The 27,345-nt window shown below is 44.3% G+C and overlaps 1 protein-coding gene across 1 annotated transcript in view; it reads left to right on the top strand.

The window, feature by feature from the left end:
* Positions 1–27,345, top strand: part of GTF2F2 (general transcription factor IIF subunit 2) — a 268,355-nt gene that overhangs the window by 6,603 nt on the left and 234,407 nt on the right. Inside the window, exons 2-4 of the mRNA XM_068265221.1 lie at positions 15,100–15,173; positions 19,112–19,130; positions 24,854–25,004. Coding sequence (XP_068121322.1) covers positions 15,100–15,173; positions 19,112–19,130; positions 24,854–25,004 — 244 coding nt within the window. The remainder of the gene's footprint in view (positions 1–15,099; positions 15,174–19,111; positions 19,131–24,853; positions 25,005–27,345) is intronic.

Genomic DNA, 27,345 nt, shown 5'->3' with positions numbered 1-27,345 from the left:
TGAAAGAATCGATTTCTGATCGATCAATTCTATAGAAGTGTATGGGCCCCTTAAGTGCAAGCATCCTGATGGTGATGAGAGCCTGTAGGAGACTGCAAGCAGACACAGTTGCTTCAACTTATTTACAACTACATACTGCAGTTGACAGCACTGTCAGTGCATACACTTGCTGTGATACTGAAGCCTTACTTACTCAATAGCTGTGTGAGTGGTCCCATGGTCTTTGAATGGTCCATAGCACAGACCCCAAAATCAGGACTGTACATACGGCTGGCCAGACTTCTTAGGTGTGCTAGTGTTTGGTATGAGTGAGTGGTGTATGCATCACAGCAGGCTATGTGAAATCCAACCGTTTTGATGCCATATCGCTGATGCCCTTGTTTTATGGTGGGATAGGGAGTTTTCATAGTTTATGCTCCATTGTATTAATAAAGGTGATGTTTACTTTGTAGACGCCTCTGGATCTGTTGATGTTGGTCTATGTCAGTGATCTGCAAACTTGGCTCTCCAGCTGTTAAGGAACTACAATTCCCACAATACATTGCACAAGTCTGAAAGCCACAGTCATGATTTATAAAGGCAAATGCATTGTGGAACTTGTAGTTCCTTAAAGCAGGCCATACACTGGTCGATTTTAGCCATTGATCGGCGGCCGATTCGACCGTTTTGATCGAATCGGCTTTAAATCGATACAGCAGAAAGCATGATCGATCAGCATCGGCCGATTTCAATCTATTTGATCGATCGGTCCGGGTGGAAATTCTGGGTCGATCGGCTGCTGGCAGCTGATAGATGGCCCATAGGGTTGCATTGGGTCAAATTGTGCAACATTGTATTTAGATCGAATTTCATTCTGAAATCTATTGAAATTCGATTCCTACTTTGTGGCACATATCAGATACATTCCTTTCAGATTCAACCTGATAGGCATCTGACAGAAATCTATCTGACGAATCTGCTGCAAATCTATAAGTGTGTGACCACCTTAAAGCCCCATCTACACCATGGGACATTGCAGCGATCCGGCGGCTCGATTAGCCGCCGGATCGCCTCTTCCGCGTGCCCCGCATTCGATTGCCCGCTCGTGCCCCGCATTCGATTCCCCGCTCGTGCCCGCCGGCGCCGCTTATCTCCCGCACGATTCCCTGCCATTGTCCCCTCGCGGGGATCGAGCAGAGAATCTGCGGTGCGTAGATCCGTCCTGTCGGATCTTATCAATCGAGCCGCATCAGCGGCTCGATTGATAAGGAGCATCGCGGCCGCATCTACGCGTGTAGATGCGGCTTAACAGCTGGAGAGCCAAGTTTGCAGATCACAGATATGGGTGCAATTTACAACCAATCCAGCCAGCGCTCCTTGCCATTGTTTTGTATTGGAGGTGGGGGATGAGTCATGTTTTCCAAAGGCCAGTGAGGTTTTGAAAGTGAAGAAACTGTTAAGTTTAAAGAGAACCCGAGGTGGGATTTAATTATATTAGTGGGGCACAGAGGCTGGTTGTGCACACTATCACCAGCCTCTGTTGCCCTATGGTGTGCCCCCAGGACCCCCCTGCGATCTGCTGTCCCCTCCACCGTGCTAGCGACGCGCAGCGTGTCGCCAGCACAATGTTTACCTATGCGATGTCTGTTAGCGCCGCTCCCCCGCCTCCTCTGTATTGGCGCTACCCGCCCACGTCCCTTCCCTCCCGCTGATTGGAGGGAAGGGACGCGGGTGGGTAACGCCGATACAGAGGAGGCGGGGGAGCGGCACCTCTGTGCCCCACTAATATAATTCCCACCTCGGGTTTTCTTTAAGGTCAACATTATTCTCGACCATGTGATGAAGATAGTGGTGCATCTGATGGACGCGAAAAAATTCAGTAAGAAACATGTTAGTTTCTCTTGCAAAAAAAAGTGCCTTAGGTTTCAATCTCAATGTCTCTTTTTACAAAAAAAAAAAAAAAAAGTTTAAATAGCTTAATTTTAATGTCACAAGTAGACACACAACTGCTACATTCCTAATGTCATAATTCCCCTCTTGGACCTAAGACTGGGAGACTTTCATGTGACCAGTTTCAGAGTGGGCTTGAGTTTCTGAAAGGTAAAAACCTTTCTCAGGTTGTTACTGATGCCTGTCATTCATTAAAATGATAATTGAGAGTTAGCAATACCAGCCCATTTCCAAAAACTATATTGTATAGCAGTGGTCTGCAAACAAATTCGTCAAAAGAGCCAAAGATCAGCAATAGAACGATTACAATTTATTTTGAGGGCCAAATTTCTTTTCAAGCACCATATTTTTAGGAGTCAGTTTAAACTAGCCACTGACATTCATTCAATAAAGCTCTCTCGCCTTGCAGCGCTGGGTCCCTGGTTCGAATCCCAGCCAGGGCACTATCTGCAAAGAGTTTGTATGTTCTCTCCGTGTCTGCGTGGGTTTCCTCCGGGCACTCCGGTTTCCTCCCACATTCCAAAAACATACAGATAAGTTAATTGGCTCCCCCTAAAAATTGACCCTGGACTACTCTACTTACACTACATAATATAGATATATGGCAATGGTAGGGATTAGATTGTGAGCTCCTTTGAGGGACAGTTAGTGGCAAGACTAAAATATAATATATATATATATATATATATATATATATATATATATATATATATATATATATATATATATATATATATATATATATATATATATATATATATATATATATATATATATATATATATAATCTGTACAGCGCTGCGTAATATGTCGGCGATATATTTAAAACATAATAATAATAATAATAATAATAATAATAATAAATAAAACAAGTTATAGTAATAAGATTTTATCATGGCCAAAAACTATAATTCACATTAAAATGGAAATATGACAAAAATACTCACATTTAACGTGAAGAATGACCTTGCATTTCCTTGGAATTTTGATAATGATTAGAACGAAAAGTTATGGTGATAAGCCCCCACATTGCCAGTGCCTTGCAATAATAATGAATAGCACTCACATTGACACACAGTTACATTAATAATGGTGGGTGATACTGGGCCGAATTACAGGGTGACACTGGGCTGACTCACAGGTTGATATTGGGCTGAGTTATTAGTACAGTGCTGAAAGGTCTAAAGTTGGCCAGTCGACATTATTCAGCCTGCGTGGGACTACAAGAACCAGCAGAGATCGACATAGTATATTATATCTGTTACTATTACATAAGTTGCAGGTACACCAAAATAAACCATGTAGATCCCTGCTGGTTCTTGTAGTCCCATGCAAGCACAATAATTTAGACTGGCCAACTTTAGACCTTTCAGCAGTGTACTAGTTATGGAACATGAGGCCCCCTAGTAGTACTTGGCCCGCCCATTTACATCCAACACATTAAGAGCTATAATTACAAGCAGCAGCCTGGGTATTGTACCATTACATCTCGCTGCTGCTGATTCTGCTAGCAATCCATATCTGTATCCTGGACACTATTTTCCAACAAAGTGTATGCATATGAACAAGGAAATTCCTATAATATGAGGAATAGCTAATCCCTCCATATAATGAGTACCAGAGAGACCCATCATAGGACCTAAGAGCTTATCTAGACAAACAGTTTGACATCTCACCTATAATTAAACCCCTGGGCACCCTAGTGCCTAATTGAAAATATCAGAGCCGCACCCAAATGGCTAAAGAGCTGCATATGGCTCTAGAGCAGGCATGGGCAAACTCGGCCCTCCAGCTGTTACGGAACTACAAGTCCCACAATGCATTTGCCTTTATGAGTCATGACTGTGGCTGTCAGTCTCCAGCAATGCATTGTGGGACTTGTAGTTCCTTAACAGCTGGAGGGACAAGTTTGCCCATGCCTGCTCTAGAGCCACAGATTCAGACCCCTGCTGTATAGCATAGCATTGTAGATGCCCCCAAAATAACTAAACTAACTAAAGAGGAAAATAGTCAAAGCTTCTCACTTCTCAGAAGACTCAACCACTTACAGTTAACCGGTTTTTATTAAGCACTAAAACAGTGCAAGTCTATGCCCAGTTTTTTTGAGTCAAAATAGCAGCACCACTAGCATGTGAAGTAGAGGCGCTCACACACTAGTGCTGTTTTGGCATTGATACCTAAGGAAGTTTAGGTGGACCCATCAGGGTTGTGGAGTTGGTACACAAATTATCCTACTCCAGGTACCCAAAATGGATCTGACTCGACAATGACTCCTTAGTCTAATACTTACCAGGGCTGTGGATCTGGTACAAAAATTATCCAACTTCTCTGTTTATAAAACCACAGACTCCAACTCCGACTACAGGTACCCAAAATTGCTCCGACTCCACAGCCCTGTGTGTAGAATAATGCATCTTCACTGTAGAGAACAGTAGAAGCTTGCTTTTCTCTTGTCATCGGCAAATGTAATTATTGCCGGGTAAAACTTTCTGTAGGGCTCATATGCAATTAACGTCTTCTCCTGAGTTTTCTCCTAGTAGATCATTTTTTTTCATCTTCTCTTTAAAATATTTTTAAATATAAAAAGTAAGCGAAAAGTATTATGGAAATTATTTTAAAGAGAACCCAAGGTGTGTTTAAAGAATGTTATCTGCATACAGAGGCTGGATCTGCCTATACAGCCCAGCCTCTGTTGCTATCCCAAACCTCACTAAGGTCCCCCTGCACTCTGCAATCCCTCATAAATCACAGCCATGCTGTGAGGCTGTGTTTACATCTGTAGTGTCAGTCTCCGCTGCTCCCCCGCCTCCTGCATAGCTCTGGTCCCTGCCCTCGTCTCTTCCCTCCAATCAGCAGGGAGGGAAGGGATGCAGGCGGGGACTGGAGTTCTGCAGGAGGCGGGGAGAGCAGCAGACTGACACTATAGAGATAAACACAGCCAGCTCTGACAAGCTGTTTGTCAGCAGCGTGGCTGTGATTTATGAGGGATTGCAGAGTGCAGGGGGACCTTAGGGGGTTTGGGATAGCAACAGAGGCTGGGCTGTATAGGCAGATCCAGCCTCTGTATGCAGATAATATTCTTCAAACCCACCTCGGGTTCTCTTTAAATATTTTTTTTCTTGCTAGTGCATTAAAAGGCATTTAATTGAAAAGTTGTGAAAAATCACCCAGTGTTCTCCCCAGGCTCTTTTAGTTTTGGTGCGCACCCGGCTGTCATTGGCTCATCTCCTCCTATGCTGTAAGCAGAGTTGCACAGAGAAGCGCCGGCCCTGCATTCTCTCATCTCGCCTCACCCGGCTACTTTTTCATGCCACCCGGCTACTATTTCATGCCACCCGGCTGGAAAAAAAATTCTTGGGAAAACACCGTCACCTGTGAAAAAAGTCAAGAGAAAAAGTTAATTTGATATAGGCCCATGTGTCACTTTGCCCCTCTCCCTCTGCTAGATGGACATATCGCCCTGATAACAGCCAGGAGTCACTTCAGCAGAAAAGGAGGGGGCAGAGTGAAGACACAAGCGCAGGGAGAGTCTTGACTTTGCCAATAACCAGAGATAAGCAAGCTTATACTGTTTTCTGCAGTAAAAATAAACAATTTTACACACAGGGAATACGGTCAAATGTTCTTTTATGTAACTAAGAGTAGATACTGAAATTTTAGTTTTGGGAGTATAATCCCAATTTAATATCAGTACACAATAAGTGGTTAACCACCCTGGCGTTCTGATAAGATCGCCAGGGAGGCTGCGGGAGGGTTTTTTTTAAATTAAAAAAAAACTATTTCATGCAGCCAACTGAAAGTTGGCTGCATGAAAGCCCACTAGAGGGCGCTCCGGAGGCGTTCTTCCGATCGCCTCCGGCGCCCAGAATAAACAAGGAAGGCCGCAATGAGCGGCCTTCCTTGTTTTGCTTACACCGTCGCCATAGCGACGAGTGGAGTGACGTCATGGACGTCAGCCGACGTCCTGACGTCAGACGCCTCCGATCCAGCCCTTAGCGCTGGCCGGAACTTTTTGTTCCGGCTGCGCAGGGCTCAGGCGGCTGGGGGGACCCTCTTTCGCCGCTGCTCGCGGCGAATCGCCGCAGAGCGGCGGCGATCGGGCAGCACACGCGGCTGGCAAAGTGCCGGCTGCGTGTGCTGCACTTTATTTGGCGCAAATCGGCCCAGCAGGGCCTGAGCGGCAGCCTCCGGCGGTGATGGACGAGCTGAGCTCGTCCATACCGCCCAGGTGGTTAAATCTTTTGAAGACAAGTGACTTTGAAGCTGGAGTACAAAATAAGATCCTTACCTAAAGAGAGGGAAGCCTCAGTATCCTATTGAGGCTTTCATTGGTGTTCTGATGTCCCCCATCGCTGAGCGTAGCCTCCCAGAAGATTAGCGACAAGGCGTTGTTGTTAATCATATTAGTGCTGCGCACCTTCTCTTCCTTCAGCGTGGCCATGCTGTGGCTACTGTAAGGCCAAGCTTGTAACAGGAGGAGGAGCTCGGAACTGATATGGAGGGGGCCACGCTTGGTGACCGGGGACATTGGACCATTGAGGAAGCCTCAATAGGATCTTGAATTTTCCCTCTCTTTAGTTTAATATCTTATTTTGAACATGAGCTTAGGCTCAGGATTGCTTTAACCACTTCCCTTACTTTGGGGCGCCTTCAATTTTATCTTGTTAGTTTTATTGAAGTACTGCAGTTGTACCACTGCTAAGATTAGGGTGCAACTTGTCTAATCCACAGGGGGGGCAGAGACCCAAGTAAAAATTTGGGATGTGAGGAGACTCAGTTGCTGGGATTTTGAAAGTGAAATCTTCTACCATTCTTCTCTGGCAAAGGATTTCAGCTTGTCAACAGTTCAGGGTCTCTTTTGTTGTATTTCTATTCTCATAATGCACCACATGCTTTCAGTCAGTAGCAGAACTAGACTGCTGGGGTCAGTTTAGCACCTGGGCTTTTTTTTACTACTAGTGTATTGCTAAATAATTTTGGCTGGGAACACACTTAGAAACGCTAATGTTGCGTAAAATGCAGCGTTTATGTGTATAATGTTAGTCAATGGGCCGCATATAAAAACGCTTTTGTATGCGTTTTTAACAACTAGCCAACCGCGTCACGCCGTTGGGCGTGGCCGCGGCAGCAGCCCCAGGACCGCCTAACGCCGATTGGCCTAAGGTCCTGTCGGCCTGTTTTGCAGGAGATCGCACGCACATCCCTGCTTGGGTGGTGGAGCTCTGCTCCGCCTTCAGTCTCCCAGCGGTGATCGGCGCTAGGAGGCTGTTAGACGTGTGACACGGCTGTCCCCCTGGGACACAGGAGAGCGATCGGCTCTCATACGCTGAAGCCGATCGCTGTGATTGGCTGGCTAGGAGGAGGCAGGGAGTTTGGAAAAAATAAATAAGGAAATTTATTTAAAAATAACAAATATTTATATAAAAAAACACTGGAGGAAAAAAGGGGGGGGTAATCATTTTGTGTGCTGAGTTGTGCGGCCCTGCAGCGAGGCATTACAGCTGCAGTGGCCACTTTTGCAAAAAAATGGCCTAGTCTTTAGGGGGGTTAACACTGCGGTCCTCAAGTGGTTAAAATATGCGTTTTTAAAGACACTGGTTTTGTTGCATATTTTTCAAAAAGCACACAATGAAAGTCAATGGTGATGCAATTTAATGCGTTTTGTATGCGTTTTTCACGTTTTTTTATATGTCTTTTAACCACCCTGGCGTTCTGATAAGATCGCCAGGGAGGCTGCGGGAGGGTTTTTTTTAAATAAAAAAAAAACTATTTCATGCAGCCAACTGAAAGTTTGGCTGCATGAAAGCCCACTAGAGGGCGCTCCGGAGGCGTTCTTCCGATCGCCTCCGGCGCCCAGAATAAACAAGGAAGGCCGCAATGAGCGGCCTTCCTTGTTTTGCTTACACCGTCGCCATAGCGACGAGCGGAGTGACGTCATGGACGTCAGCCGACGTCCTGACGTCAGCCGCCTCCGATCCAGCCCTTAGCGCTGGCCGGAACTATTTGTTCCGGCTGCGCAGGGCTCAGGCGGCTGGGGGGACCCTCTTTCGCCGCTGCTCGCGGCGGATCGCCGCAGAGCGGCGGCGATCGGGCAGCACACGCGGCTGGCAAAGTGCCGGCTGCGTGTGCTGCTCTTTATTTGGTGCAAATCGGCCCAGCAGGGCCTGAGCGGCAGCCTCCGGCGGTGATGGACGAGCTGAGCTCGTCCATACCGCCAGGATGGTTAAAAGAAAAACAATGTTTTCTGATGTATTTCCGCTTCCTGTTGTCTTCCTAGTGATAAAGCACAATAGAAAAACGCATGCAAAACACATATGCGTTTTGTACAGTCCTGGACAAAAGTTTTGAGACTGTCAAAAATATTGGAAATGAGAAAAGTTGGTGCTTAAAGGGAACCTGAAGCGAGTAAAATTATTTAAAATAAACACATGACGTAGCTGCAAATGAATATTACATACTAATCTCATCCTCAGTTCCTCTCAGAAGCGCACCATTTTCTTCTTATTGTGATCCCTTCCAGTTCTGACAATATTTTGTCAGAATTGAAATATACCAGTTGCTGTCAGTTACATATCAGCAGCTGTCAGTTACAACTGAATGTGCAAGGTAATGTCCATGCTTCCCTATGGCTCAGGTGGGTGATATTTCAGTTTAACAGTGTGCTGACCAGGAAGCTGTTAGGGGTAATGGCCATTTTTAAGATGGAGTACGGAGAATTCCACTGATCACAGTAGATAAATGGGACGCAGGATAGGAGAAAGAGGTTGAGGAGTAGATTACACAGGAGGTAGGTATGACCTGTGTATGGTTATTTTTAAAGGGGCACTATGGCGAAAAATTGTAAAATTTAAAATATATGTGCAAACATATACAAATAAGTACGTCTTTTCCAGAGTAAAATGAGCCATAAATTACTTTTCTTCTATGTTGCTGTCACCTACAGTAGGTAGTAGAAATCTGACAGAAGTGACAGGTTTTGGACTAGTCCATCTCTTCATAGGGGATTCTCAGGGATTTATTTATTTTCAAAAGCACTTAGTGAATGGCAGTTGCTCTGTCAAACTGCAAAAAAACTGTGTAGCGAGCAGGGAAGCTGGCCAGCTTGATTGTTTAAATCCTTTTTAGGGAATATCTTTATAAAGAATAAAAGCCTTGCTGAGCATCATCCCCTATGGAGAGATGGACTAGTCCAAAACCTGTCACTTCTGTAAGATTTCAACTACCTACTGTGAGTGACAGCAACATAGGAGAAAAGTAATTTAAGGCTCATTTTACTCTTGAAAAAATGTACTTCTTAAAGCGGACACAAACCAAACATTGTTTTAATTCAAAATATTTAGTTGCACCACTTTGACACATACAAAGATAAGTAAACACTCCTTCAAGCCTATGAGCATTTCAGTGCATGCTTTTCACCTTTTCTCTTTCCATAACTAGGATTATACAGGTGGCAGCCATTAGCAATTCCTCCTTTGCTGGACACCATCTACTTCACCAGTTTGCCGAATTCTGTCTCGGCAATATAAAAGGAGGGGAGGGGTTCCTCCAATAAATTAATGTCCAGCGCTGCGTAATATGTTGGCGCTTTATAAATACAACAAATAAATAAATAAATATATTTGTCATCATGCAGCTGAAAAAAGGCTGCTATTATTATAATTTAGAAAATAGATTTTTTTTTCTGAAATCTTGTATTATTCATTTGGGTCCACTTTAATTGTATATGTTTGCACATATTTTAAATGTTTACAATTTTTCGCCATTGTGCCCCTTTAATTTTTTTATAATAGCAATTTGCATATACTCCCGAATGTTATAAAGAGTGTTCAGATGAATTGCATAGTCCTTTGTCATGAAAATTAACTGGATCCCCAAAAAAACCTTTCCACTGCATTTCATTGCTTTCATTGAAGGACCTGCTGAGATCATTTCAGTAATCGTCTTGTTAAAGGAATACTATCGATACCCAAGTGTTCTAAAATGACAATGTACAAATAATGTCTAAGTAGCTGTGTAAACATTTTCCTACTTTTCATGTTAAATATCAGAGGCAAAAGCTGTAATTTATTGAGGGTAGGATTTAGCTATATTGGGACAAATCAATTGCAGAAGGGGTGTCTGCTTCAATGCACAGCCAGAGTTGCATATCAGACTACAGAAAGCAAATATCAAACTCTGAAAGCAAAAACAATATGAAAAAGCTGTGACAATTAGTTACATTTCCTCTGCTCTCTTCAGACACTTCAGTCAGAAACAGAGCTCCCAACAGCTGCAGCTCCTGTGTCCTGTCTCTCTCTGTCACACCCAGAGCTGCACATAGAGTTAACCGATCAAGTGTGAGGGGAATTTCTCCTCTCCTCATGGCTCAGTCAGCCGTCAGTTTTGGCGTCGGTAAACTTTGAATGTATTTTGCTAACAGTAAACAGAGAAGTTGCTACTAAAATGTACTTAGCAGCACTTCCCAAACAATTCCTGTGGCAATTGAAAAAAATGTGTGAATCGATAGTATTCCTTTAACTCAGGTGAGAATGTTGACGAGCACAAGGCTGGAGATCATTATGTCAGGCTGATTGGGTTAGAATGGCAGACTTGACATGTTAAAAGGATGGTGATACTTGAAATCATTGATCTTCCATTGTTAACCATGGTGACCAGCAAAGAAACGCATGCAGCCATCATTGCGTACAGGAGCAAATGCAGATCCACGGCCGACTCTGTCAAGGTCATCAAGTTCACAGACGACACCACCATTGTTGGCCTTGTCACTAAGGACAATGTCCAGGAGTACAGCTAGCAGGTGGAGAGAATCTGCCAGTTGTGTAAGGAGAACATGCTGGTGCTTAATACTGCCAAAACTGTTGAGCTGATCATTGACTTCAGGAAGTCTGCTCCTCCCCCCTCCTCCAATCTACATCCATGGTACCGAGGTGGCTAGGGTACCCTGCGCCCGTCTCCTAGGCGTAACCATCTCCAGGGATCTCAGCTCGAAGTCCAACATCACTGCCATCCAGCGGAAAGCTCAGCAGAGACTCTTCTTCCTCCACCAACTGAGGAAGTTCGGTATGGCCCAAGAGATTCTGACAAGTTTCTACTTCTCCACCATTGAGTCAATCCTCTGCTCCTCCTTTTTAGTCTGGTATGCCGGCTCCACCGCCACCGACAGGCATAAACTACAGAGAGTGATCAGGTCAGCGGAGAGGATCATTGGGAGACCCTCCCCCGACTCAACCACCTATATAACACAAGACTGCGCTCTAGGGCGTTGAGGATTGCCAATGATCCCTCCCACCCAGGCTATCGCTACTTCAGCCCGCTTCCCCTAGGCCAGAGGCTTCAAACCATCTCCACCAGGACTGCCAGACACAGCAACTCTTTCTTTCCGTCAGCGGTCAGTCTCCTAAACTCCCTCCACATATTTCCATCAGAAAACTCCCACAAATAGCCGAGGCCACGCCTTGGCCAGTCAGCTAGCCCGGATCACTCTGGACTAATCAAACTAATCTGAATCATTAGACGCCACTACCTTAATTTAATTTCATATCATAGTCTCTAAAATTGCCCTGCGCGTAATGAACTGGCCACTGTAGCCCCCTATGGTTAACTGCACTCTGTCTCTGTATGTCTCCTGCTGTCTATGTATTCCCTATTCCGAGCCTTGTATTGTGCCAAACCCAATTCCAAGCATGACCTAGTTATGCCTGGCGAAAATAAAAGTTTCTGATAAAAATGGCTTCACAGGCAAGGTTATTGTGGCTACTAAGATTGCGCCTAAATCAACAATTTATAGGATCATCAAGAACTTCAAGGAAAGGGGTTCAGAAAGTCCAGCAAGCGACAGGATTGTCTCCTAAAGAGGATTCAGCTGCGGGATCGAAGTGCAACCAGTGTAGAGGTTGCTCAGGAATGGCAGCAGGCAGGTGTGAGCGCATTTGCACGCACAGTGAGGAGAAGGCTTTTGTAAGATGGCATGGTGTCAAGAAGGGCAGAAAAGCAGCCACTTCTCTCCCAAAAAAACATCAGGGACAGATTGAGCTTCTGCAGAAAGTATGGTGAATGGACTGCTGAGGACTGGGGCAAAGGCCTTGATTCATAAAAGTGCTGTCGGTAAGGTAAATTAGAGCGGGGAAACACCGCTGTCGGTATTTCAGCTTTCTGGGTGGTATTTCATAAAAATGTTGCTCGTTGTTATAGGAGTGCGGAGATATTCCGCTGTAGGCTGGCGTTAGGCTGTCGGTAGGCATGTGGAAACAGGAGAAGCTGGCCGAGTCCCTCCGTGCGGTGTTCTCTCTGCTGCTGCTTGGGAGGTCTGTCCCATTCACTGCAATGTATTCCGCACGCTTCTCACCACATCAGAGGTAGCGGTAATCCCCGTCTGCATACCGCTTCCTCTAATCTTTATGAATTGACATTTGTTACTTTTGTTAAGATAATCACCGCGCAAGGCGGTGATCTATCACTCTGCTCGCGAATGTCGGCTTTTCATGCGGAAAAAGCCTTTATGAATACAGATTTTGCTATGTGGTCGGTAAAGTGACATGTTTTCAGCATTTCCGCATGCGGGAGTGCTTTATGAATCGAGACCAAAGTCATATTCTCCGATGAAGCCCCTTTCCGATTGTTTGGGTCATCTGCAAAAAGGCTTGTCAGGAGAAGAAAAGGTGAGCGCTACCTACCATCAGTCCTGTGTCATGCCAACAGTAAAGCATCCTGAGACCATTAACGTGTGGGGTTGCTTCTCATCCGAGGGAGTGGGCTCACTCACAATTTTGCTAAAAAACACAGCCATGAATAAAGAAGGGTACCAAAACGCCCTCCCAACAGCAACTTCTTCCAACAATCCAACAACAGTTTGGTGAAGAACAATGCATTTTCCAGCGCAATGGAGCACCATGTCATAAGGCAAAAGTGATAACTAAGTGGCTCTGGGACCAAAACGTTGACATTTTGGGTCCATGGCCTGGAAACTCCCAAGGTCTTAATCCCATTGAGAACTTGTGGTCATTCCTCAAGAGGCGGGTGGAGAAAAAAAAAACCGAACTAATTCTGTGAAACTCGAAGAAGTGATCATGAAAGAATGGGTTGCTATCAGTCAGGATTTGGCCCAGAAGTTAATTGAGAGCATGCCCAGTCGAATTGCAGAGGTTCTGAAAAAGAATGCCCAACACTGCACAGACTCTTTGCATAAATCTCATGTAATTGTCAATAAAAGCCTTTGAAACATATGAAGTGCTTATAATTATATATCAGTACATCACATAAACAACTAAAACAAAGATCTAAAAGCAGTTTAGCAGCAAACTTTGTGAAAACTCATATTTTTGACAGTCTCAAAAGTTTTGGCCAGGACTGTATATATGCGAACTGCAAACGCTAACTGCAAAAAATGCATTCACAAACGCACAGAAAACACACTTAAAACGCACAAATGCACAAGGAAGAAAACGTGAGCTTTCACGCACTGACAAGTGTGCACCCAGGCTTCATGTTTTCAGTGTAATAAGACAATCCCTGTGGTGCTCAGAGACATGTCCAGCCAGCATAATTTTAATCCTCCTTGGCTATATTGAATGTCTTCCAAGCTATCACTGCATAGACTAGGGAGAAGTGCAGAGTTGGATTTCAGGGCAGCTTATTTGCTCTTCAGGAAACCGAATTCCCCTGGGAAGAACTGGAACTCGAAGGCAGAGCAGAACCAGTGCAAAAATGGAGCAGATGTCAAGGTCAAGGATCCTAATTGGTCACTCTGAGCAGCTGGCACTTTTCTGTTTTGCATCAGATTTCCTCCAATTTTGTTTGCTCTGGATTTGATAACTCAGCTCCACTCAGATTCAGAAACTGTTTCTTTTTCAAGTAAGGATCATTAACCTTCTAAATCTGATTAGCTTCATAGAAAGAATGGGTTCAGCCCAGGCGAGGTGACACTCACTGTAGAACAGAGGAGTTTTTGAAATCCAGAAATTGGTGCTACTACAGAAAACACTCTTGGCATGTTGCATTTATACAGAGCTGAGGAGGTTTCCTGCTGCAGTAGAATATAATAATTTAGCCAAAATATTCAGTGTGGCTGAAGGCTACTCACCATGTTAGGGTTGGCTGCATGGCACTAGGTGGCATACTGATACAGGCAACCAGTATGAGCCTATAGGTATAGATTTACTGTCGTTTGTCTCCAAGGGCCGACAGCAAAATTTTAAACACCCCCCCCCCAACAATCCACTTCCCCCTTTCCTACTTCCTCTGTGATGAACCCCACTAGTTTGGAACAATCTTCTGCTAGGCACCACTTCTCCTCCCTCATAGCAATTACTGTGTTATCTCCCAAATATAACCTTGTACCTTCCACCTCCCCAGTTGTCTACCCCATATAGCCAGGCTCCTCCCAAGAGAGACCCCCCCCCCCCATAGACATTCCAACTATAGTTGCCATTGTAGCTACATTGGCAGTGGCCATTGTAGCTACCAGTCATGGTGTGCACTGCAGTTCCTATTCTCTTGATTTCCTCACCCTCCTAGCATCTCCTGATACCTCACCTTCTCCCTCAGCTGGTGCTTCTGTGAAGTCAGTAGAAGATTGATGCAGGGAGGAGCCTCTGGGAAAGCAGAGCAGACTAGAGAACACTGACTGAAGCATATGTTGAAAGAGGAGGCTCTAACAAATAATATTTCAGGGGGTCCCTATATTGGGGTAGGAAGAGAGATTTTGGGGGGCCTGCAGCCTCAAGGACTGCTCTTCCAATAGCACATTTCTTTTTATCTATCTTGTGTAGTAAAAATGGGACCCTTGCTGGGTCCTGCAAGGTTTCTTTGGCACACAGCTTATTTGCAAGCCTGTCCTCTAAAATTGCCACTAAGCTGATAAACATTCCGATGCTTTGATGCTTTTCCCATTTATTCAATCCGCAAATGTTTCTTTTGAAATTCAAATAGAATGGGCATCCATCAGCTGAACAAGGCAGAGATGCTCTGTCTAAATATAGCCTTTTTTTATACATTTGCATTTTGAAGAAACAAACACTGGGGTGATATGAATTCCTAAGCACTGTCATCCGTTCTGTTTACAGACAGAGGTATATCACAGAAAAGTTTCTTCTTAGAGTGGGAAAAGAGGGTGCTGGGCTTGTTTTTGTAAAGCTGTTTATGAAATGAAATGAATGTATCTTCTTCTTGCAGCTTCCGAAGTACTTGGCACAGCAGTGGGCGAAAGCCACAGGAAGGGGTGAAGTGGGGAAGCTCAGGATTGTCAAGTAAGCCATATTTTTTCCCTAGTTGACATTTGCTGGTGACGTCAAACCAAACTCTAAATATGCTAGAAGTGGTTTGGATATCGCTATCCTGCACCTTCTGAGTAAACATATCTATAATGATTTTTTACTTCAATGTTCTTCTCGTGGTTTTAACAGATGAGGTAATTGACTTCATACACAAGAACTGTACTTATAAGTTTGAAACATCTCTATTATAAAGCAGACTTTTTCTTTTAGTAACCACTACTGCTTTAATGTGAATGCATCGTCTCAAAACAGCTGCTGCTATAAATCTCTTTTTGGTTATAAACAATGCCCAGTCCTATTTGGATGTTTGCAATTACTGTGCCTATAAATCTTTTAATGGAAAAAGGAAAATGGAGCCAAAAAGCAATGTATCCCAAATAAAGACAAACAAAGGGCTAGAGCACATGAGTGGGTTCATAGCCGAGGCTTGGAGCAGGTTGCAGTACATGTCTGTGCAGCTACAAGACTCTCCTCATGTGACTCCTCTATTAGCAGCTGCACTGACTAGCTTTAGCAGAACTGCATCTGGAGAGCTGGGGGTTTCTCAAGCCTCTGCTATATGCTACATGTGTTCTAGCTGAGAAATGTAACTTTAGGTGGTAAATCGAGGGATGAATTTAGGAATGTTGTTCTACATAATGTACATGAATGACATGTAGCAAAAACTTGTAACACTTATGGATCTTCAGCTGTAGTTGCAACTGATGTTGAGAAATGCACCTGCTGATAACCATTAATTTTGCAATTTGCTACAACTTGCAGCTGTACAGACAGATATAAATTTGCTGGTGTGACATGACTTTGACTGATTAGCAGCTTTAAAGAGACTCTGTAACAAAAATTGCATTCTGTTTTTTATCATCCTACAAGTTCCAAAAGCTATTCTAATGTGTTCTGGCTTACTGCAGCACGTTCTACTATCACCATCTCTGTAATAAATCAACTTCTCTCTCTCTTGTCAGACTTGTCAGCCTGTGTCTGGAAGGCTGCCAAGTTCTTCAGTGTTGTGGTTCTGTGATGCATCTCCCCCCTTCAGGCCCCTCTCTGCACACTGCCTGTGTATTATTTAGATTAGAGCAGCTTTTCTCTTCTCTCTTATCTTTTACAAGCTGGATAAATCCTCCTCTGAGCTGGCTGGGCTTTCACATACTGATGAATTACATACGGGCAGAGCTGTCTGCACTCTGCAGGAAGAAACAGCCTGACACTTCAGTGGAAGATAGCTGCAGGGGGAAAGAAACACACAAATGATCTCTTGAGATTCAAAAGGAAAGCTGTATACAGCCTGCTTGTGTATGAATGTATTTTCTATGTGTGGACATACTGTACATCAACCTACTTCCTGTTTTGGTGGCCATTTTGTTTGTTTATAAACAAACTTTTTAAAACTGTTTTTAACCACTTTTAATGCGGCGAGGAGCGGCAAAATTGTGTCAGAGGGTAATAGGAGATGTCCCCTAACGCACTGGTATGTTTACTTTTGTGCGATTTTAACAATACAGATTCTCTTTAAAGTAATTATCCTGTTTGAGATAAGGGCAATGTTTTTGACCTTAGTCAGCAGAACTTGTTGTGTTGTAAATTCTTGGAATGCTTTGATGTCTCTCTGCTAGCAAAATATAGAAACTGAAAGCAGAATTCTTCTGCTATTGTCTCACAGGGCCACCTAGTGACAAGTGGTATAAATTCACATTCCAGCAGTTCTAATTAGTAGCAAAAAAATGTAACAAATAAGACAATGTGTTAAAGTTAATTGGCCTGGAGCATTTGCAAACCTCTAAATAAATTGACTGCTAAAATGCACGCACACCCACACACACACTGCATTAATTACTTCCAAATAACAGATGCAGCTTTTGTTTCTTATCAGCTGGAGAATTTACTTCATTGGTAACATTGACAAAACTCAGTGTTTTTTCATGCAGATCTCAAATTCCATGTGCACCTCTCTTCTTGACTGCTATGTTTCTGCTCTCCACTCTCTAAACACTCTCTCCTCTCTCTAATCTCCAAATCCCATCTAGCCACCTTTTCTTTGGATCCTATTCCCTCCCATCTCATTCCACATGCCTCTCCATGGGTATCTTCCCTTCCCCACTCTAAAAGGCTGTTGTGACACTACTACTTAAAAAAACTTCTCTAGATCCTACAGCACTCTCCAGTTACCGCCCTGTGGCTCTTCTCCCCTTTGCATCCAAATTAATAGAACCCCATATCCATGGCGAATTAAACAATTATTTATCTTCTAACTTCCTTTTTGATCAGCTCAGTCTAGCTTTCTCTCCTACCACTCCACAGAAACAGCTTTTACTAAGATGGTCAATGATCTTACAACTAAATCCGAAGGCCATTATTCCAAACTTATCCTTCTTGATCTGTCCATAGCATTTGATAATGTTGTCAACACCTTACTTTTAAGGTGCGTACACACGCTCTACAAAATGCAACGACGGGTCCGCCGGACCCTCCCGCTGGGCGGTCTTTAGCCGACAGTATGCGCATGTGTACACGCTGTCGGCGGACTGATAAGACTGTTTCTGAACGATCCGCTGAGTGGATCGTTTACAGACACTTCTGTAGATAAAAAGGGCATTTGTGGATATAAAGGGCCTCACTCTCTCCTGGCTATCTTCCTCTCTGCAAAGTATCTTAAAGGACATATCCTGAAGAGAAAAAAAACAACAAAAAAAAAACTCTCTACTTACCTGGGGCTTCCTCCAGCTCCTGGAAACCAATCTGTCACTCGCCACAGCTCCAGTGTCCCGGGGTCTGCATCTTTCGTGCCTGTGCAAGCACGCGGCCGTGAAGTGTTCTGCGCAGTACTTCTGCCCCTGTGCAGAATGCTCCAGGCCTGGTGAGTGCAATGCAAGGTTGGCATCTACAACAGAGGGGATCCTGGGACACCGGAACTGTGGCGAGACGCAGATAGTTACATAGTTATTTGGGTTGAAAAAAGACATACGCCCATTGAGGTTGCCATGGGCTGGAGAAAACCCCAGGTAAGTAGATTTTTTTTGTTTTTTTTCTCCTCAGACCTTTCCTTTAAGCCTAGTACACACATCCAATTGTGATTGGCCAATGACCGGCCACTTTTACCACCTGCATGTAGTATGCGTGGCCGCACTTCAGTCTGTGTCCTTCCGTCTCCATCTCTGCCCCTGAGTACATATGTGCTTCCAGGTCACGAGAATGGGCTCTGGGGGAAATGGAAGAACACTGACTGGAGTGAGCGGGCCAGGCCAGACATGTGAGTTTGCATTGCTTCCCCGAATACTCTGCAGGGGCACCAGGGTAGCACTATTAGCTTTGGGGGAGACCTGGGGACCCATCAGCCTGCTCTGGGGCCCCGGGGGACAGTACTATCTGGGGGGAACAAAGGGGCCATCTAGCCCCTATTTCATATTGAAATCTACTAAAAATCTGTGTATAGTGTGTAGCAGGAAAATAACCCTCTCTAATCAGATTCTGATCTGAGAGGGAAGTGTATGGGCACCTTTCGGGTCCTTTTCATGAGCCGTTAATAGGCAGTGAAAAAAGTGTTAAACTCACAACTGCTTGCTTCTGCCTGGCAACTGCTTACTGCTCCCTGCTGCTTGGTAACTGCTCACTGAGTGCGCAGTTATATGGCCCATGGATAAGGGCCCTTAGACTGTTATAGGGCCTTTTTCCACAAGCAGTTGATAGGCAGTTAAAAGCCTCTCACAACTGCTCACTGTCGCCTAGTAACTGCTTCTGATATAATATGAATAAATATATACAATAAATTATAGATATCATCCCTATTCTAAACGTTCTGAGAGAAAGTACACTTCTATCTTTGTTCATCTACTATTGATTTTTTTTTTTTTTTAAATTTAATTTATGGTTCTTGCAGCAATCTTAAGTATTCTTTTTCGTTTGTATTTTTGCAGAAATCAAGGAAAGACAGAGGTAAGTCTCAAGTCTCAACACATAAAGTAATGCTGTAATAGACAAAATGTCAGCCAGCTGTGATATGTGCCTTCAATAAGACTGAAACAGTGTTAAGCCTCTGCAATCAACCTATTGATTTCACTTGTGAATCTAGTTGTGATGTTACAGCGCTTTAAGCTTTTTGCATGTAGCAGGCTGCATGTAAGTCTGAGGGTATCTGCCAGATGATTCACCTTAACTACATGAAACGTTTAGGTTGCTCGTTGTTCTGATTACAGTTCATGCCGTTCAATATTTGATTGGGATATTGCTCAAATGTGAAGCAGGCATTACTGTTTTGTGGACGATTGCTTCTTTTCTTTTTTTTTTTTTTTTAAAGAGAATTTTTATTTTATATACTAAACAAACAGAAAACAAACAATTCAACAAAACAATTCCTCCGACAGGTAAAAACCATTAACAGGTATTATACTTTGTCTATTTATGAGACAAGGGCATGTCAAGGACCATTGCTTCTTAACCACTTAATGACCGGCAGGTCGAAGTGGTGTTTCCATGGAAACGTTCCATGTCAGTTCACGGAGGGTGTCTCTGTGAACAGCCTGCGAGCCTCCAATCGCGGCTCGCAGGCTAATTGTAAACACGCGGGGAAGAAATCCCCTGCGTTTACATCATACAGCAGCAGCGCCGTAAAGGAGATCGGCGATTCCCCGGCCTCTGATTGGCCGGGGATTGCCGCCGTCTGATAGGCTAAATCCTATTGGAGGCGGTACAGGATGGATCGCCATCCTGTGCCGCCTAGAGCGAGAGGGAAGGAGAGGGAGGGAGGAATATCGCTGCAGAGGGGGGCTTTGAGGAGCCCCCCCCCCCCCCCGCTCGGCCACACAGAGCAGCGGCGATCAGACCCCCTCCCCAGCAGGACATCCCCCTATTGGGGATAAAGGGGGGGGGGTCTTATTGCCCTGCCACAATCACGATCTGTGCTGCAGGCTGGAGAGCCCAGAAATCCCCTGGTCCTTAAGTGGTTAAAGTAACTATAGCCAGTACCACTATAAAAAAGATGGTGTTTACCATGTACACCTACTGTGGCTAGCAACGGGCTTGATTGACTAAGACAAAAAGCATGCCTTATCAGAGTATACAACTTATCAAAGTAAACATGCCTTATCAGAGTAGCATAGCGAGTGCTATAAACTTATGCCTGCTAATTGGCAATGAGGAGAGCACCACTCATCCTGCCCTGAGCCCCTGCGGATTCATAGCGCTTGCTATGCAACTCTGATTAGGCGTGTTAACTCTGATAAGGTGAGTTATCTCTGATAAGGCATGTTAACTTGAATAAGGCATGCTATTTCTCTTAGTGAGTCTCACGTACCATCACATACAGTGGGTTGCAAAAGTATTTGTCCCCCTTGAAGTTTTCCACATTTTGTCATATTACTGCCACAATCATGAATCAATTTTATTGGAATTCCACATGAAAGACCAATGCAAAGTGGTGTACACATGAGAAGTGGAATGAAAATCATACATGATTCCAATTTTTATTTTTTTTTTTTTACAAATAAATAACTGCAAAGTGGGGTGTGCATAATTATTCGGCCCCCTTTGATCTGGGTGCAGTCAGTTACCTATAGACATTGCCTGATGAGTGCTAATGAGTAAATAGAGTGCACCTGTGTGCAATCGAATGTCAGTACAAATACAGCTGCTCTGTGAGGACCTCAGAGGTTGTCTAAGAGAATATTGGGAGCAACAACACCGTGAAGTCCAAAGAACACACAAGACAGGTCAGGGATCAAGTTATTGAGAAATTTAAAGCAGGCTTAGGCTACAAAAAGATTTCCAAAGCCTTGAACATCCCACGGAGCACAGTTCAAGCGATCATTCAGAAATTGGAGTATGGCACAACTGTAAACCTACCAAGACAAGGCCATCCACCTAAACTCACAGGTCGAACAAGGAGAGCGCTGATCAGAAATGCAGTCAAGAGGCCCATGGTGACTCTGGACGAGCTGCAGAGATCTACAGCTCAGGTGGGAGACTCTGTCCATAGGACAACTATTAGTCATGCACTGTACAAAGTTGGCCTTTATGGAAGAGTCGCAAGAAGAAAGGCATTGTTAACAGAAAGCATAAGAAGTCCCGTTTGCAGTTTGCCACAAGCCATGTGGGGGACACAGCAACCATGTGGAAGAAGGTGCTCTGGTCAGATGAGACCAAAATGGAACTTTTTGGCCAAAATGCAAAACGCTATGTGTGGCAGAAAACTAACACTGCACATCACTCTGAACACACCATCCCCACTGTCAAATATGGTGGTGGCAGCATCATGCTCGGGGGTGCATCTCTTCAGCAGGGACAGGGAAGCTGGTCAGAGTTGATGGGAAGATGGATGGAGCCAAATACAGGGCAAACTTGGAAGAAAACCTCTTGGAGACTGCAAAAGACTTGAGACTGGGGCGGAGGTTCACCTTCCAGCAGGACAATGACCCTAAACATAAAGCCAGGGCAACAATGGAATGGTTTAAAACAAAACATATCTATGTGTTAGAATGGCCCAGTCAAAGTCCAGATCTAAATCCAATCGAGAATCTGTAGCAAGATGTGAAAACTGCTGTTCACAAATGCTGTCCATCTAATCTGGCTGAGCTGGAGCTGTTTTGCAAAGAAGAATGGGCAAGGATTTTAGTCTCTAGATGTGCAAAGCTGGTAGAGACATACCCTAAAAGACTGGCAGCTGTAATTGCAGCAAAAGGTGGTTCTACAAAGTATTGACTCGGGGCAGAATAAATAATTACACACACCCCACTTTGCAGTTATTTATTTGTAAAACATGTTTGGAATGATGTATGATTTTCAATCCACTTCTCACATGTACACCACTTTGTATTGGTCTTTCACGTGGAATTCCAATAAAATTGATGCATGTTTGTGGCAGTAATCTGACAAAATGTGGAAATTTTCAAGGGGGCCGAATACTTTTGCAACCCACTGTATGTGTCTTTGTTAGAAGTACTCTATTGTGTAAAAACAGACATTAGAAGTTTCCATTTCACCACCGATGTCAGACATTGGGCTTGATTCACTAAGACAAATAGCACACATTATCAAAGTTAACACACCTTATCAGAGTAGCATAGCGAGCGCCACGAACCCTGAGGCGCTCAGGGCAGGACGAGTGGAGTGGAGGCATGCTATTTGTCTTAGTGAATCAAGCCCATAGTCTGACACAGGACAAACGGTGCCGCTAGGGGTACTGTTGCGGGACCTTGTCCAGCATGACGCTAGCCCCTTTCGCTCACATCGTCGGACTTGCTATCGACGGGGCCACACTTTGACGCTATGCCACATAATTTCAATATTATGTACGTGCATTTGGGCTTACCACTAGGGGCGCTGTTCCTGGATTTAGTCCAACACTTTTATCCCTTTTGGTACCACCTTTTAATTACGTTTACGTGCATTCAATGAGGGCGGAGCTACAACACACAAGCTGGCACTGGCCCCCACCTCATATCCCTCCTGATTGGATAGAAAAATCAAACTGCAAGCACTGTACTGTTCAATGCAGAGTGACACTGTGGGCTTTCGATTCCCCCACCAGTCCTGCCTCCAACCCCTCGGACAGAGGATTTCCAACCTGTCCTATCAAACTTTGATCTATAACCTGCACAGAGCTGATAAAAAGTGAATAGATCGGATATGTTGAAGCATAGATGACTGGCAATTTGGTCAATGTGATTAAAGCAAACAGAAATCGATCAGGAAGATAAGTACGTGTTTTTCCAGCTAAAGTGTGCTCAACGGATGGACTGCTGGTTACAGAAAACAGTGAATAAGCTTCACATTTTCAAGTGAATGTTTTGAATATTTAGCTACAGCAGAGAGTTTAGGGCACAGCAGGCAAGTGGCTGATGATGACCGCTTCTGTGCTGCCCGCTGTGTGTAAACAGCCTGAAATGTTGCAGTGTTGAAGTCTGTTTTAGTAGCGAAGTCAATATTGAAAGAAAGCTGCCTTTTTCCTACTGGAAGAGGATAGATAGGTTTTGAATTCATTTTAAAATTGTGCATGCGTCTTTTGTTTACCTGTAGATATTCGATGCTAAAGAAATACTTTTAAAACAGAATAAAGATTTTAAGATGATCCAACAACCATTGTTATGAAACTGCATGTGAACAGTGAAGTGTGGCCTTTTCCAGCACGCGTGCCATTCCCTATGAAGATTAGTAAATGAATAGGAGAATTCAATCGCTATTGACTGAAAAAAAATCAATTTCCCTTGATCACAATTCAAGTGCGTGAGGTCGCCTCCAGATGTTAGGGGACATTTGTATAGCTATGTTATTGTTTTCTGATCCACCTATAAATGATTTAGGGCCCGATGCACTAAACTGCGGTAAAACCGATATACGCCGGCAGCACACATCAATTTTACAGGTGCAAATAGCAGGGGGGCTGCATGTGTTACCCTATTATTGCAACGCATGTTACCGAGGTTACGCTGCACTTTTACCATGTATTTCCTTAGCAGTGCATGCGTGATGTGTGTTGTGCTAATAGGGTAGTGTGGGCTGTCCCCCTGCTGGTAGTATCGGTAAAATTGGTGTGTGCTGCTTGTGCACAGTAGTTTTATTGCAGTTTAGTGCATCAAGGCCCTTAATGTGGAGAGAACGATAGTATGTAGATCAGTGAACCTGAATTCAGTAAAAAAAAAAATCCAGGGTTGTCATTCTTCATGTCTTCAAAAAAAAAAAAAAAAAAAAAAAAGTCGGGGTAGAGGCCACAGGAAATCTAAATGAGAGGGAGTATGGACGCTGCCATTATGTAAACTGACCCCAGGGCGGTATACTGCTCTACAGCCTGGCAGTAGGGCTGCACAATAGCCAGCCTTACTATCTCAGAAGCATTGTCTGCTGTAACAAGTTGCGTTCTTTTGAGTGCGCACATTCGTTCCCACTCTTTCTAGTCCCCCCCCCCCCCCTGTCATTTTGGCACAGGGTGAGCCGAATGACGAATGCTACTGCACAAATTCTGGGCAGCGTTAATATTTCCCCTCTAGTCGTAGAAACTCAGAGGGAGACGTAAATTGGGGTCTGGCAATCTCCTGCACCAAAATTACACTGATGTGGCGCCCAGGTCAGATGCCGCGTGGGGAAGAGTGCACGCCAAAATGACCTGCTTTCGAGTCCCTGCAATTTATTCTAATAGTAGCAGTGTCAGTCTATTGCTTGTCTACTCTCTCCATCCTCCATTCTCACCTGGCAGCTGATTGGCCTAAGCGCTCATGTAGAAGTCAGCCAGTGGGGATAATCAATGACCTGCAAATTTCCCCTTGCATTCAAATTTCATGTCATTATTATGCAGCTTGTCCTTGGAAGTTATTTTGATAGGTCCAATTATAAGCTGATCTACCGTAATTTACATTAAATTTTAATGCAAGGAGAAATTTTCATCTCATTGGTCATCCCTATCAGCCATTTACATCACCTGGGGTCTGAGAGATGGTGTGGCCAGAACCGGTTTTACAGCACTTTAAAATACATCTCTGCATGTGTGAGTGTAAAAAATAGGTTTATAGAGCTTTCTTACAGAAAAAAAATAAACTCTTTGTTATATGTTTGCAAAGATTTGCTTTCTGTATATCATTCGCATGAAAGGATATGGCAATAAAAGATTCTACTTGCACAATGAAATGTAGGGAAGTATGTTTGTTACTCAGATGTTTCTTATGTTACAGGTGTCATTTACGTTAAATGAAGAGCTTGCCAACATTCATGATATTGGAGGAAAACCAGCCAAAACCTTTGTCTCTGCACCCAGGGAACATCCTTTTCAGTTACAGAGTGTGGGAGGACAGACGCTAACTGTATTTACAGAAGGCTTGTCAGGTAGGAGAGCAAATTCCAGTCACTGGAAAACAAGCTTGCAATTTGCTGTGCACTAGAGCTATGAAAATGAATTGCTTCCCTTTTTTTTTTTGTTTATTACCATACATGAAATATGACCATATTTTTTTGGGCGTTTATTATGAGAACTCAAACTGTAATTTGTCCAAAGGTCATTTTGTGTGCAGGTATTCCCTCTGCATTTGTACACAACAAGGATACGATGCAAGCACCAATCTTTGTAACATCTGATTTTATTAGGAAATTATTCTTAATCAGTAACATGTATTTCTAAATTTTAACCTGCACACTTCTTAAAAACTTTGCAGAAATGTTAATGGGCATCATAACCTAAAAAAGCTAGTTACTTCCCCATTTTATAATAACCCTAAAATTACTAAGAAGTGTGGAGTCTAATTTGAATGCCCGTGCATGAAATGTGCTTTATAATCTTTTATATATTCTTTACCACCCCGATTGCGTGTTTGTGGGGAGTGTATGAGGGGTTTGAGGGTTGTTGTTGTTTTTTCTTTGCAGTATTATTTTTTTTTAATTTACTTTATTACTGCCACTAGAAGGCATGCATGCCCCGTGTAGCAGTACAATATTTCTTTATAGAGGTATCACACAGCAAAGTAGGGAATCAGGTGAAAATGGTGCAGTACGAGCCCTGCTACAAGAAATGGCGCTCAGCCCCTGCTATTTACTCTACGCCATAATTACTGTTCACTGCCGCTAATCATGCCTTTTACTATTGCCACCTATAGTGGCAACAGGGTAGTATAGGCGGTTAAAGGGAACCTAAACCTAACCTAAAAATAGTTTCACTTACCTTGGGCTTCTACTAGCCCCCTGCAGCCACCCTGTGCCCGCGCTGCCACGGAACGATCCTCTGGTCCCCCGCAGTGACTAAGTTTCAATTTCGGCGACAAAGCAAGTCCCCGGATACTGCACCTGTGCGACCCTGGCTGTGGGACATCCTTGACCATGCTTCAGCTGTCGGGAGCGTTTTGCGCATGCACAGTACGAAATCTTGTATATTGCGCATCCGGGGAATGCCGCCGGTGACAGATGCGTGATCCAGAACGCACGCGGCCAGGGCAACGCAGGTACAGTGGCTGTCGACTGGCTCTGTTGACCGAAATTGAAACTTAGTCACTGCGTGGGACCAGAGGATCGTTCTTTGATGGCCGGGCACAGGGCGGCTGCATGGGACTGGTAGAAGCCCAAGGTAGTTTTAGGTTCCCTTTAAGGTTAGACAGAGGGTAGGGGAGTTAAGGTTAGGCATGGAGGTAGTGATGTTTAGGCAGGGGTGGTGGTTGGGGGGGGGGGGGGGGGGCGGGGGCATGGCACCAGACTGACAGCGTGAGAGTGAGCAAGTAGCTAGAGGTTTTCTCAGGCTATGAACTGGTAGAGCAAATGCAGGGGAGTAGCTAGAAGTCATGGGGCCCCATAGCAAAATGTATTTGGGCCCGCCCCCCCCCCCCCCCCAAAAAAAAAAAATTAGGCTGTTCACGTGACCTACCTGCATGGCTGACAGAGCAGCATGGGTACATCGGCATGTCTTAGCAGGACAAATGCCTCTACAAGCCAGCCGCTCAATGGAGCTCATCCAGCAAGCGGCTGGCTTGTAGAGGCAAGTATCCTGCTAGTCCCATAGCGGACGTTCAGACCGGGGATTCCTACGGAGTGGTGAAATTGAGCTCCATTATATGGCTTATCTATTAATATTCAATGAGGAACTTTGCAATTGATTCTTGTTTATGGTCCTATGAACATACGCTTTCCCTGTCTTGTGTTGCCCCCCTCGTAGTCACCCCCGTTGTGTGTTCCAGACCAACTGGTCAAAAACACACCTGTGAGCCCCTGTGCTTCTAAAGATGGCTGCCTCTGTACTGCATGAGCTCGCTTACACGTGCAGTATGGATCCGCCCATCTAAGGAAGCATTTGGGTACACGAATGCTTACTAAGCCTCCCGAGGCATCAAATTTAAGCAGGGGTGACGGCACAGTAATGAGGGGTACTAGAGAGGTCAAGGAAGGCTCTATTGAATCCAGAGACTTCCCAATCCATAGATAAGTATCTGACAATGTTTGGTAAGAGTCCTGGCATTGCTTATTGTCTGTTCCCACCCCCCATTCCCAGTCCTCTGTCCTTGTTTCTCCCCTGGCTCCCCAGAAGTTGCTCCTTGTAGTGCAAAGCGATTTGAGAACTGCACAGGTATAAATTTCAAACTGCAACAAAAAGAAAGATTTCCACTGTACCTGCACAGTTCTGAATCACGTGCCACTGCTAGGGGGAATTTCCCCCCAAAAGCTATTCAACTGGTGGATCCTGTTGAAT

The sequence above is a fragment of the Hyperolius riggenbachi genome, chromosome 2 (assembly GCF_040937935.1).
Source record: "Hyperolius riggenbachi isolate aHypRig1 chromosome 2, aHypRig1.pri, whole genome shotgun sequence".
Lineage (NCBI taxonomy): Eukaryota > Metazoa > Chordata > Amphibia > Anura > Hyperoliidae > Hyperolius > Hyperolius riggenbachi.
The sequence above is the reverse complement of the archived record's forward strand: the minus strand, read 5'-3'. Positions and strand labels throughout refer to the sequence as shown.